Source organism: Thrips palmi, unplaced genomic scaffold (assembly GCF_012932325.1).
Source record: "Thrips palmi isolate BJ-2018 unplaced genomic scaffold, TpBJ-2018v1 HiC_scaffold_6, whole genome shotgun sequence".
Lineage (NCBI taxonomy): Eukaryota > Metazoa > Arthropoda > Insecta > Thysanoptera > Thripidae > Thrips > Thrips palmi.
Window position 1 is genome coordinate 75,346 of NW_023144633.1, and position 13,857 is coordinate 89,202.

Here is a 13,857-nt window from a genome sequence, read left to right on the forward strand (position 1 = left end):
GCTGCGAATTAAAAGCACCATCAAACGGCATTCACTATTAATCCGGCGTAAATGAAACCGCAAGGGAGCGGCAAGGCGGGCGGGCGCTCTATCCCTCTCTCTCCCACTCACGCGGGAGGCCGGGGCGGCCCGCGAGTGCGAGCGAGACAGAGCGTCGCGGCGCGCTCTGCAGGCCGGGCACATCGCCCCAATCCATTCCTTTTGTTTCAATATCAGCGCGGCCAGCCATTAGCCCCGTGCGGGCGCGCGGCGTACACCCAACGCGCGGAGACACACTCTACTTGAAACTTACGGCGTAGCGACGCGTCCAGGCACCGCAGGAGGTACTCACCTGCAACACAGAGGAAAACAGTCTGAGTCCCTAGAGGGTGTGAAGCATACTCACGACAATGGACAGGGTCACGAGGTCAACAAGTATTTTTTGAGCAGCGCTTTGAGCCCCGTGCGAGAGGCGGCTAGGCTGTGCCGCGACGCTCCTCCGTGGGGCGGGCGGCCTATCCCGGCAGGCCGCAGGGGCCCGCCGCCTGCGCGGCCAGCAAGCAGGCCCGTCGAGCAGCCGTGCGCGCCGGGCGGCCTACCCCGCCGGGGGCTCCCTCTGCCAACTGCAGAAGCGTGAACCCAGACGCCCTCCCCTCTCTCTCTCTCTCTCTCTCTCTCTCTCTCTCTCTCTCTCCCGCAGACAGACAGACAGACAGACCGACAGACACACACACACACACACACACATTGGCGCGTCGCGGACGAACGAGCGGCATTTACGAGGCCAAATTGAGTGGTGCCGTAAAGCAAGGCCAACGGGCCAAAGGGATGGCCCGGCTCGGCTCGGTTCGGCTCGGCTCGGCCGGTGCTCCGCTCGTCTCGCCACCACCGATCAATCACGGATGCGAGCCGCGGAGGGGAAAGGGACGGGAAAAGGGGGGCTCAAATTAAAAAGTCGACGCGCGAAAAACAATAACAATTGGCAGTGTCGTCGTTTTACAGCGTGCCTGCGCTACTATGCCATAACACCACCACCCCGACGGCGGCGGCGGCGCACTTACAGTGTGCGCGGTAGCCGAGCAGACGTCGTGAGGGAAAGGTCGGGGGGTCGCACGGTTAGCGCTCGCTCGGCTCGGCGCGCCAGAGTTGACACCTGCCAGGCAAACGACCCACGACACCGCGCATTCCGCCACACCGTCAAAAGAAAAGCAAACAACGAGCAGATTTTTATTTTATATAGACTTTTTATCCTTTTTAAAGTCGGAGGGCGCGAAGAATAAGCTTCCATCTTCAGCGGGTGCGCCTAACACTTGCTGGCCGCGAGAACACAAAGGCAATGGAAATAAAAGTTGAGGGAAAAAAGAGAGAAGCAGAGAGAGAGAGAGAGAGATATGCAAGACCGTAAAGCATCTTGAGCTAACGCTTTCTTATCTGCGAACCAAGTACTGCGTGCTTGACTACCTGCAAAGTGGCCACGCGAGAGGAGAGAGAGAACACAGAATAAAAAGAAGCGACTGCTGCTGCGGCAAGAGCAGGCGGGACAGAGAGATAGGGAGGGAGGGAGAGGGAAGGGAGGGGGCGGAGAGAAAGTCATGGAGCGGGGCAAGGTGTTTAGCCGCTAGGGAGCCGTCTCATTGCAAGATAAGTGCCGAAAATAAAACAGAAAGAAGGCCGTAGAGGGCGGGGAGGAGGGCCGAGGCCGGGCCGGGGGTGGCAGCGCCCGCCGCGCCCCGCAGATGGGTTAAGGGGCGCTGGGCGCTCGGGCTGAGCGCGACCGTGATCTTTAAATGCCGGGCCTGCAGACTGATTCCGAGAGTCGTCTTCGTCGCTCCGTCTCTCTCGCGTGGGTGCGAGGGAGAGAGCGACGAAGAGGACTCTCGGAACCAGTCTCTGCAGCCCGGCCGGCAGAGCCAATCTGGTGTCGCGCGCTGCGATATTGAACGCCGACAACGCCGCCTTCGCCGCCTGCGAAACCAAATTAAGGCAACCGGCGCCGCGCCGCATTGCCAAAATTCCGATTGACTACCACTCGGGGGCGACGATTGCGATTCGGGCCGTTTCGGTGAAAAACAGGGAGAAGGGACACCAACTCAGAGGCGCAAAGCTGCTCTTCCAAATTCCACATTTAGCGCGCCTCGTTCTCGAAGAGTCACGACACGTTATAAAGAACTGGGACCTTTACAAAACGGCATTCTAGGCGCGGGCTCTCGTTCGGAGAGCAATCCATCGGTGGGGTCACACGTTCGGTTCGAGTCCCATTTAGCGACTCTGGAGCTCAAATCGCGCATAAAATTTCGACCGCCTCCGCCGGTCTTCATGCCCACTGTGCTACGCGTCGCTACGGTGACCAGGTCGAGCAGGCCGAGCAGACTAAAGGGCCCTGCAAATGAAGGCACACCCCTGGATATTAGCGCCACCCTCCACCTTGTCAACATCTAAATCCGCGCCGCGCCCCGCCCCGCCCGGCCGCCTCGACCGACACAAGTTTTAAGAGATTTTCACTCGAGTTCCAGCTGAGGTTCGCCCGAAGCCCCGCCATTACGATGACAAACGACCGCAGAGGGGATGGCACGGAAGGGCCAAGGTCGGCCCACCGCGCGCGCCTGCAACCACGCTGCAGCCTCGAGGACGAAACGGGATCGAACACACCCACCAACCACCTTCATCCTTTCTCTCCAGGGACTTTCAAGAACTCCAGTATCTTTGAACTCCTCGCCTCAGTTTGAAATAAGCAGCCCCTTGGACCGTTCGTAAACCACGTCACAATGAATTACCGGGAGAAGGGCACCACTGCGCACCACGGCAGGTAAGGGGTTGCTACCGAAATCCGTCACGTGGTTTATAAAGGTCTCTCGGCGGGGGCCCCCCGCCCGGCTAGGTCCGGGCGGGGCAGGGCGGGGCGGGGCGGGGCAGGGCGGGGCGAGGCGGGGCGAGGGGGAGGGCGGGGCAGGGCGAGGCGGGGCGAGGCAGGGCGGGGCGGGGCGCCGCAGTAATCTCTTTTAGTGACCTGATTTACGGGGATGCAGCTTCACGGGGGTCAACACGTCAACGAGGCGCACCCGGCAGCGGGGCTTCCCGCTGTCAGGGCGGCCTGCAGGGCCTGCAGTGCGCAGGGAGGACGGCGAAGGGGTTGGCGTGGCGCGGCGGCGAGGCGAGCACAGCGTCAAGACACTCCGCGCCAAAACAATTGCACTTTTCCAAATGAACAGCGCGCGCCACTCTTGTTCCGGGCAGGAAACGGGCCGCGCCGAGTAAAACATTTCTTTCACACACACATACGTATGTGCGCACGCGCACACACGCACACACACACACACGCGCGCGCGCGCGTACGCACGTGTGCGAAATTAGGTGCGCTACACACGCACGCACCCCAACCAAGCAAGCAGCCGGGCCGGTCAGGAGGAGAATAAAAACAAAACAAACGGTGAAGGAAGAGTGAGACAGACGAAAAAAAAAACACTGGGGGGAAATGGGGTAAAGGATATAAAAGGGTTGCGGTGGTGGGGGCGTCGACGGACACATGCCGCGGCCACGGGACATTGCGCGCCGAGCGCCGTGCCGCCGTGCCCGACGAACGCAAGGCCGGGCAAGGCCGGCATGCAAAGCAAGACAGGGGGAGGAGCGCTGTGCGCGGCGTCGCGGCGAGACGCCAAAACGGAGGGTGATCATGCCTCACGCCGAATAAAAATGGCCGGTTTTATATGTGCACGCACCCGTGTGCCCGTGCGTGAGAGAGAGAGAGAGAGAGAGACGGAGGGTGTGTGTGTGTGAGAGAGAGAGAGAGAGAGAGAGAGAGAGAGAGAGAGAGAGAGAGAGAGAGAGAGAGAGAGAGAGAGAGAGAGAGAGAGCTTGCGGCGAGGGCCACTGAAGAAGAGATTCATCGTCAAGCTGTTTTTCAGCCGCATTGCCGCTATCAGTAAAAGTTTTTCCGACACAATGCGCCTGCAAAATAAAATACACATGTAGAACCCCTGCTCCCCGTTCCTCTCCTTCCCTCTAGCCGCGCAAGTGACGCAAAAAAAAAAGAGGGCGGACAAGAAGCACTAAGACAACAACAAAAAGTTAGCCCCCTCTTTTCCCTGGGAACGAAAACAAAGAAAGACTTTAAGGAGTAGTACCATACGCTACACGCAAGCGGGCCGGGCAGTTTCCCCCAACGCCCCAATAAACAAGCACTCTCCCTTCCGACATGGGGCCAGTGTCTGATGTGGTTGCTCATGTCTGCGAGCGTGTGTGGGTGAGCGTGTGTGGGTGAGCCTCTGTGAGCGTGTGTGTGAGTACGCGCATCACATGTCGAGGCCTTCGCAGCCCAACACCTTACCACACTTCGCCGACGTTTCACATCGGTGTATTTCCAAAAATTTCCGACAAAAGAACACACACACACAAACACACACACAGTGAACCTACTTACTCGCCGCTTAACCCCTTTTCGGCCCCCACCCCTTCCTCCCGGGGCGTCGAGGCCAATATGGAAGGCAATGGTTCGCGCCCCATTTCCTACCCTCCTCCCTTACACCCCATGAACCGCACGAACAAGAACACACACACGCACACAAACACACACACAGAGGCGGGCCGCCGAGACATCAGCGCGGTGACCATCAAGGCGACACATGGGGCGCTTCTCACAGGCATAACAAGTGGTTTCGCCCACCGAAATCATTTGCTTCCGTCGCCGGCGGCGGGGGGGATAAAGAGGCGGGGAAGTACAGCAAATTCAGCAAGTGGGGAGTGGTATGGAAAGTCCACAGGAAGTGGGAAGTGGAGGAGGAAGCCTGTGGAGGTGAAGCTTGCGCGCGCAGCAGCGACAGGTCCTGACTCCTGCATCATACCGTAACCTGGTGTAATAACAATAATCCCATCCCGTCACCAAGACAATCCGACGAAATCCGTCTGTCCGGCGGCCAAGCCGCCCGGCTGCCCGCCTGTCTTCCTGTCCGTCCGTGTGTCTGCCTGTCTGTTTGACGACATTGTTTCGCCGCCGCCTCAGCAGCAGCGGTCCGATCGACGGCCCAGCCACGAGACACGCCGGGCGGCGGCTGGGTACTTAATCTCAAATTTATACATTATCCAAAGGTCGTTCTGCTCGACCGGGCACGGCACGGCGGACACGGCGACGGCGGCGCGCTCGCACAATGGAGTTGTCCATCGGAAACAGAAGTGGGGGCCGCGCCCCGCCGGGGCCAGCCTCCGTCTCTCTCGCACCCCAACGGGACGGGCCGCGAGTGCGAGAGAGACGGCAGAGAGGCACGCATGTTCCTGAATGGGCCGTATCGACTGGCCGTATCGGCTGAATCGATACACGCGGCGCCGACACCGCCGAACCCGCCGTCCCTTGTCGTCGTCGGCGTCCTCGTCGTCGTCGTCCTCGTCGACGGCGTCCTCGTCGTCAGCGTCCTCGTCGTCGTCGTCCTCGTCGTCGTCGGCGTCCTCGTCGTCGCCATCCCCCGGAATGGAGTTGCACCGACACAATAATGGGGTAATTATGGTAAAGCGACCGCGGCACGGCAGTGGCGGAGTGCCCCGGCTGCGGCAGCGCGGCCGAGCAGGCCGAGCAGGGCCCTCCGGACTCCGGGCGACAGCTGGCCCGAATGGAGGAGGTCGCCGCACAGGCAAAACACTTGCGGAATCCGTCCGGCCTGGCCTCGCCTCGGAGCTACTCTCAGCCTCGACGACAAACCACCACCACACAGTGGGCCAGAAGACCGGCGGAGGCCCCGTGCGACAGACAGACACACATCCTCTCTCTCCTCGTAGAGATGAAGCTGTCCAGCATGACACCTGTCTCGGGACACAGAGAGAGAGAGAGAGAGAGAGAGAGAGAGAGAGAGAGAGAGAGAGAGAGAGAGAGAGAGAGAGAGAGAGAGCGAGAGAGAGAGAGAAGGGGGGGCAAAAAAAAAGTGTGTCGTGCAGCAGCAGGCTGTGCAGGCCGGCAAAAAGCCGAGGCGATCGTGACCATAATGCCAATCAGCGCCCCGCGTCCAGGACGCGTCCAGGGCGCGTCGCCACGGACCGTCCACGGACCGTCCAGGGAGGCCATCACCGGCCGAGACCACCCCCGCCCTACACCCGCTGCGCCCCGGCACCGTGGCCCTGGGCATCCACGGCACCGTAAAAGAAAACGAAACACACTTAGTACAACTACCAGCGAAGGCCCCACACTCCAGTCAGGACCGCGAACCCCGCGTCCATTGCAGGACAGACAGAAACACAGACAGACAGACAGAGATGATTAAAAACGGCCTTCTCCGACATCTCCCTCTGCTACTTGCTCCTGCTAGGGAAATTGGCGCAAATCCCGGCGTCGTCCGAGCGCGGGCGGGCCGTAGCTGTAACCACAGGGACTGGGCGACGCACCCAATAAAGAATACGACTTCTGACACCTGACAGCGCGGCGCGGGGTGGCGTGGCGTTGGGCCGAGAGGGGCGGCGACGTCCTTGTCTCTCTCTCTCTCTCTCTCTCTCTCACACACACACACACACACAGACACACACAGAGGGAAGAAGGGCAGCGGCAAAAACCGACGTGCATTGCAAGCATGACAACGGAAACAAGATTACCGAAGGACTGCCGGCCGGCCGGACCCTCCCTCGTCGCGCCACTGTCCGCGGACCGCGCGGCCAAGCCACGCCGCGCCACGCCACGCCACGCCACGCCGTCTTTGACAGGGTAATCCGCTATTAGCCGGCGCAACTACCCCTTCTGGAGGGCCGAGCCGAGTGGCATGTCGGAAATAAACAAGAAAACGGGAGGCTGGCTGCGCCGTCCTTCCCTGGTCCTCCCTGCGAGGGTCGGGCCGCCAAGACGGCGGGCCAGGCAGGCTGGCCAACTCAACAAACTATGACGCGGCCGCATTAATTTCCCATTTGTTATCCCGTTGGCCCTGCCAGGCGGCCGGGCAGGCAGGCAGGCAGGCAGGCAGGCGGGCAGGCGGGCTCAGCCTTATCGTGGCGTGATACCGCAATCCGGGGCCGCAAATCCACCAGCCCGCCAATCATGACGCGCTAATGGTGGCGGCACTGCCTGCGCCCACACCGCCAAACACTCTACTTGCCCGCGCCACGGACGGCCCGGCCGGCAGGGCAGCCAATTTCAGGGGAATTTTGTGAGAAAAAACATACAGCTGATTTCTGCCCACGCTTAAAACCTTACGAAGTGTGAGCATACACTGTACAAGCTAATTTAGTTTGTTACACAAAGGAAAAAGTTCGTAAATTACGAACTAGTTTTTTGGTAAGCTTGCAAATGCCGCTCAAAATACTTAGTTGTTCGAAGCTAGTACTTTACTTCGTAAGACTTAAACAGTTTGTAAGGTTTTCCAGTGTGCCTCTGCATACCGCGGCCGGCCCGACAAAACAGACGGGAATCCGCGGACACAGGTGCCGCGGTCCGACGTGCACTCTGTCTCTCTCGCACTTGCGGGCCGTCCCATCTAAACGGTGCGGTGGGAGAGAGACGGAGCGACGCTGACGGACGCGCCAATAAAGCGACGGACGCTTCTGCGTACCACTGTAAAATGTGCGGCCCCTGCGTAACGATCGGCGAGCATTGAACATTCCTGCAGACTGATTCCGGAAAGAGTCGTTTTCGTCGCTCCGTCTCTCTCGCACCTCCACGGGGACGTCCCACGAGTGCGAGAGAGACAGAGCGACGACAAGGACTCTCCGGAATCAGTCTGCGGGGTTGCACCGCGGGTACACTGTGTTCGGAAGCCGCGGAGGGAAAGCCAGTGAGGAGGAAGAGGAGAAGGACGAGAAGAAGAAGAAGAAGAAGAAGAAGAAGAAGACGCGACAGGCCGCCAGGTACTCCTACATAAAGGCCGCCACGCGCATGCCATAAATTACGGGCGAAAAGCGAGGCTGAGTGATATCTGCCAGGCAAAGCGGGGCAAAGCGGGGCAAAGCGGGGCAACCGGCGCGAGGGTTAGACAGCCAGCATCCCCGAGACGCGCCGTGCCGTGCCGCGCCGAGCGTTAGGCCCTTGCGGTGTGCCGGGCCGTGGTGGTGGGAGCGGCGCGGAGCCACGCCAGCCAACAGTGGAGGGGCGCGCCACGGCCCCGCCGAGGCAGCCCAGGCCCCGCGCGCATTGGCCGGGCAGCGCCATGCCCCGGAGGGGGCCCCGCCCGCACCGCCCCGCTGGCTCCGCCCAGTTAGGCCCCACGTCAGCGCCGGCCGCCCGCCCGCCCGTCTGTCTGTCAGTCAGCGTCTGCGGTGAAGTCCGGGGCCGCAAAGTCTGCCCGCTCACTCGCTCCACTTGCTTCCCGTCTTGCCGGGCCACCGGGCTGCCAGGATGGAGAGACGGGCTGGAGAGACACGCGCTGGAGAGACAGACTCTCCAAACCATCCCTCCGGCAGCGCTCCCACACACAGCAAAATACAAAAAGAGGACCAGGTGCAGGGATACTAAATCTGTTTATCTAGAGCTCGGGGCTCAAACCTGTGATTGATTTGTGTGGTAAAGTGCGAGCGCACGCGTGTGTGTTGTCAACGTGTGCGTTAACAGGTCCCCGAACGCGTAGCCTTCCCTGTTCCGGGATTAGCCGATAAGAGATAATATCCAAATTAACGAGATACGCAGCGCGTGCCGGCTGGGCCATGTTCGGGCCGGCCCCACTGGGGGGTGCACTGGAAGGTACCCAGCTGTGGCTCGCTCCACACGGCGGTACAGTCCCTCCAGGATAAGCTGGGAATGGAAAGAGGAAAGCCATAGCAGGCATGCCGAAAAGAGACACATCATCTCGGGCCGGTTGGCGAGGCAGGTCACAGGCCAGCTCACACGCGTGCCGAAAGCTGTTAACTCGCCATCAGGGCGGCGTTGGGGGCCGCTGCGATATCGGGTGTAGCAGGTGGGGCCGGGCCGGGCCGGGCCGGGCTGGCCGCCAAAGCCCCGTCCCGGACGGCCGCGGCCTCGGTCACGGCGTCCCGGGGGAGAGATCAGCGCAAGCGGGCCGGGCGGGCCGGGGCGGGCCGGGCCGGGGGGGCCGGGGCCGGGCGGGGGGGCGGCGGGGCGGCGAGGAGGGGAGCGAGCGGCTGATCGCATTCGGGGCATCACACCACAAACAACTTGTTCCGTCCGGCTTCCTCGCCGTGACCTCAGTCCCACAGTGGGCCGGAAGACCGGCGCAGGCGGCCAAAACTCACCACGCGTTTTGAGCTTCAGAGTCGCTAAATGGGACTCGAACCGAGCGTGTGACCCCACCAATGGATTCCTCGTTCGGAGAGCAATCCATTGGTGGGGTCACACGTTCGGTTCGAGTCCCATTTAGCGACTCCGGAGCTCAAAACGCGTCCGGGATTTTGACCGCTTGCGCCGGTCTTCCGGCCCACTGTGCGTCCGCGCGGACCACACCGTCAGTGTCACCGGATAAAAGGATTATCCGAGCCGGTCACTGCCGCCTCCCTCACACACACGGACGCAGCGAGCGCCTCGCGCGGGTGCGAGAGAGACAGAGCGCCGTTCGGAACCAGACTGCAGCCGTAATCACGGAGATTAGCCCCGAGTCCGGAACAGATGTGATAGGTGCGCGCTACCGGGCGTCCGAAGCACGCCGTGCCGTGCCGTGCCGTGCCGTGCCGCGCCGAGGCGTCCGCCCCTCGCCCGCCCCGCTCTCCAAATCCACATGACAAAGCGGGCCGCGGTAATCTCCGATGACAGTAAGACGCCGAGGGCCGCGGGGCCGGAGGGGCGACGACGCCGACGTGACCCCGACCCCGGGGAGGGCCCCGCCGACGCGCCGACGACTGCACCGCCGACTCGGCCACGGCCTTGTTTGCCGAGGCCGTGATTGGGGGGCAAGTGGCCGGGAAAAGTGCGATCGGTACCAATACCAAAGGTACAACATTACCGGACATTTCTTTGTGGCAATGTTCAAAGTCTTATTACGCGCCACTGTTTCGTTTTCGCCTCCGTGGTTTGCGATTTCACGCACGCCGGTTTGGCGAACTTGTCACTTTGAGGAGGAAGCCAGTGGCCCATCTTAGCGGCACAGAGTGTCAGGCTGCGGGCAGGTCAGGCGCGCGGCGTGGCGTGGTGGGGAGTGGCGGGCGCGGCGCGGCGGAGATGGGCCAAATGATATAAAGGGATCACCACCGTATTTCAATCTTCAAGCTCGGCTTCACCGCATGATTGAAATTTTTCTCCAGCGACAAGCGCGCGGCATCCGACGCAACACCCAGTCTCTCTCTCTCTCTCTCTCTCTCTCTCTCTCTCTCTCTCTCTCTCTCTCTCTCTCTCTCTCTCTCTGCCTTTTTTTCTTCCCGTTCCCCCTTCCGCACTTTTCGCGTCGTTTTCACGGCAGAAGGATCACTTCCCCGAACGGCGCGACCTTTTGGAAACCGCCAGACACTTCCAGACACTTCCTGCAACTTGAGGCATCAACACGCCGTATTCGCACGATATCGCCGCATCCAATATCCCTCTGCTTTTTGACGCATTTTGAGCACACACAGTACAAACTCTCTCTCTCTCTCTCTCTCTCTCTCTCTCTCTCTCTCTGCCGGTAGACCACAGAGTCCGCCTCCATAAACCAGAGTAGCAGCCTCCTTGTTGTGCCCCGCGTCACTGCATTAGCCATTTATAACACATTCCTCGACCACGGCGCCAGAGTCGCCCGGACACTGCCCGGACCGTCCAGGGACCGTCCCGGACATAGTTCCAACTTGGCAGCGCCCGGCTCGGCTCCGGCCCACTGACCCCGAGCGTGTCCCGGCTCGGCTCGGCTCGGCTCCGCGCCGACGGGTGGTCATTGTTTCAATCCGCAGCCCGATAAGCCTTCCGAGTTATGGCCGGCCCGGCCCAGCGCATACATGATGAACACCGCTATCGGGGAAGCCATCGTCGGGCCGCCGGGACACTACACTCGTCAGGTACATGCCTATTAAGTCATCCGCCGCTGTCATAAGGCCCCGGCACACACAGACACACGCACACACACACACACACGCGCACACACACACACACACACACACACACACAGAGAGAGGCTCGGACACAGACTCTTCAAGATAAGGACGGACATCTCCATCCCAGAGAGCATCATCTTAGCCACGGTCCGATAAAGACATAGCAGACTTGTTAATTACCAGTTAGGCCTCGACCCGGCTAGCCGGCCAGTCGGCTAAGCTGGCAACCCCCAGGCCGGAGTGCCGCGGGGCCTGCAGCCGAAAATGGGGTCATTTGCGGGTGCTTGCCGCTGGATCCACTTTTTCATTTTTTTGGGCTCCTTGTTCCCCTCCCACTTCTTATTTCATTGCGGCGCTAAGCGCGCGGGCATAACGAAGCAGTAAGACATCAAAGCCATTCGCATCCACTTAGTTAGCGGCCAAATGACCGCCGCGGTACAACAGCCGGGCCAACTAGCCCGCCGTCCCGACCGCACGAGCCATCCCATTCTTTTCCTCCTTCCGTTCCGCACTCATCGTCTCTCCGATTCCGAACCTTCTAATCACTTTTCGTTTCTCCAATTTTTATTTTCCTCTCGGTAGTGCAGCCGCCAAAAAAAAACGCAAAGAATAATTCACCAGCAGGCGAGACGCGCGACTCGTCATGCCGACGGCGGCGTGTGTCTCGCAGTGTCGCGAACCGTCACATCTCACTCGACCAATTTCCACACACACACACACACACACACACACACACGCACACACACACACACAACATACATCCATACACACATACACACACACACACACACACACACACACACACACACACACACAGTATGACGCCACGCGCGGCAAAAATGCGACCGAGCTGCTGCCGCCGCCGCCGTCGTCGTCGTCGTGGTGCAGTGCAATTTCGCCCCCTCCCTCCCTCCACGCAATGCCGCACCTCGCTGTGAACAGCGACGGAGGCCACGGGGAGAGAGGGGCCCCGCCGCCCCCGTCAAGCGCGTCGTTTACTACAAGCCCCAATCAAACGGCCGGCCAGTCAGCCAGCCACTCAGACAGACAGACATGTCTGCGGTGGAGCTCAGTCAGGTCCCTAGAGAAAGGATCGATTCTTAGGTACTCTAAGGTCAGGTCCGTTCCAAACGAACACAAAGTGACCGCCATACCAGCAGTGCTGTGAATGAAGCCCGTCCCAGATTTCCCCCAACAGAGACGCGGCTCCGGATCAAAACCTCGGCGGTGCGGGTGGCGCCAAAAAAATAAAGCAGGGAATATAGAAAACTGCAGCGGCTTTCCTTTCTTTCCCTTTCCCCGGCGCCGCCATGGAGTCTGCTCGCGCCGCCACTGCCAAGGCGGGGGCAAGCAAGGCGCCGGGGCGACTTTACAATGAATAAATTCATGGCCGCCGCACGCTCCACTCGCCGCCGACACCTTCCGCGTCAAAGGCGCATGAATTTTCATAGCCGCCGCGGAAAAGAGGCTCATCGGGCGGGAGGGGGAAAGGGGGAGGGGGAAGGGAGGGGGAAGGGGATGAGAAGGAGGAATAAGATCAGAGCCCGGAGAGCTTTCGACCCGCGCCGGCCCGCGCCCTGCCCGGCCCTGCCCCCGCAATGCACTTAGGAAGTGGCGAAGTGTAACGAAGACAAGGCCGTGACACGCCGGTCGCGTGGCCGACGGAGGCCGCCAAAGACCGAGGCCGCCGAGGCCGGGCCGCCCCCGCGCGCGTTTACTTATGCAATGCCGCCGGTGAGGAATCCTTGCCGCGCTGCCGCGCCACTGCGTCGCTCCTCGTCCCCACCAAGCAGGGCGTCATTCAACCAGCTATACGCGCAAGCCGCAGCAGATTCGCTTTGAATAAAATTTAGAAAAAAAACGGAAGCGTCTGCCGCAGGCTTTTCCGCGGCCCGGCTAAGACGAACGGCAAGACAAAAATCGCCTCAAATTGTTTAAAACAAAATACAAAATTTTAAAAAATTCAGACCAAGAATTTTGACATAGCCCATTCACAAAACACGTTCCCTTGCTCAAAATAAAAAACAAAAATCGTTTTCGAAAAAAATTAAAAGAAGGTTAAGAATAATAATTATAAAGGGACGAGAAAGCTGCGCGCCTGGAGCACACGCGTAGGGGTGTTGCGGTTTGGTCAAACGGCAAAGCACGAGTCCGTGTGTGTGTGTGTGTGTGTGTGTGTGGTGTGTGTAAGTAAAGCGATGAGCGGCGAAAAAATGGAAAGAAATGCCGGCGAATTAATTTTCAATTAGCAACAAATGAAGGCTAATGGTCGGGGGGGGCTCTACAGTGTCGGGCTTACGGCGGCCATCGGGACGACACACTCGTATAGCGGATAAGGGAGCCGGGAGATTTAAAAAAAAGAAGAAAAACAACATCGTGTGTGTGTGTGTGTGTGTGTGAGTGTGTGTGAGTGCGCGGTAGAAAAGAAATTAAGAGGCGTTGGTCCGTCCGCGCCGCTCGAGTCGGGACTCCAGTCGGGACTCCAGCCCGGCAGGCTCCAGGTGGCTGCCGCGCGGACCGACGAGATTTTGATTACTCCAAGAATGCCCCGCGCGTCGCTACAAACACAAACACAAACACACGCGGCGGGAGAGAGAGAGAGAGAGAGGGGGGGCACAACTGCCGCACTCCAAGTCTCGCTCCCTTTCGGACGTTTAAAAAAAAAAATAAACGCGATTTGTCTCACGGCCACAAATACCTAAGAGAGGTATTCCCAACCGTGAGTAAAGTGTGCAACAAAATAAAAAGAGTCGAGCAGAGCGAAATCAAGAGCTCACTTGTCGCATGGCGGCTACAGCCTCTTCTCCTTTCTCTTCTCCTTGCCTTCCTGCAGAGGCTGAGCGCGGCGTCGTCTGAGAGGACCTTTCCCAACTGCGCTTCTCCAGTGCATAGCGCGGGCGGGGCGGGGCGCCCGGAGCGTCCCAGCCGGAGTCACCCCGTTCGACAACAACAGCAATTAAAAGTGGCCCG

The 13,857-nt window shown here is 60.0% G+C and overlaps 1 protein-coding gene across 4 annotated transcripts in view; it reads right to left on the bottom strand.

Moving 5' to 3' along the window:
* Window positions 1-13,857, bottom strand: part of LOC117651823 (E3 ubiquitin-protein ligase Rnf220-like) — a 71,652-nt gene that overhangs the window by 18,234 nt on the left and 39,561 nt on the right. For 3 of the 4 annotated variants that reach the window (XM_034396224.1, XM_034396223.1, XM_034396225.1), the window contains exon 4: window positions 293-331. The exons of the other annotated variant lie outside the window; for it this stretch is intronic. In XM_034396224.1, the coding sequence (XP_034252115.1) occupies window positions 293-331 (39 nt within the window). The remainder of the gene's footprint in view (window positions 1-292; window positions 332-13,857) is intronic. 4 annotated transcript variants of the gene reach the window in all.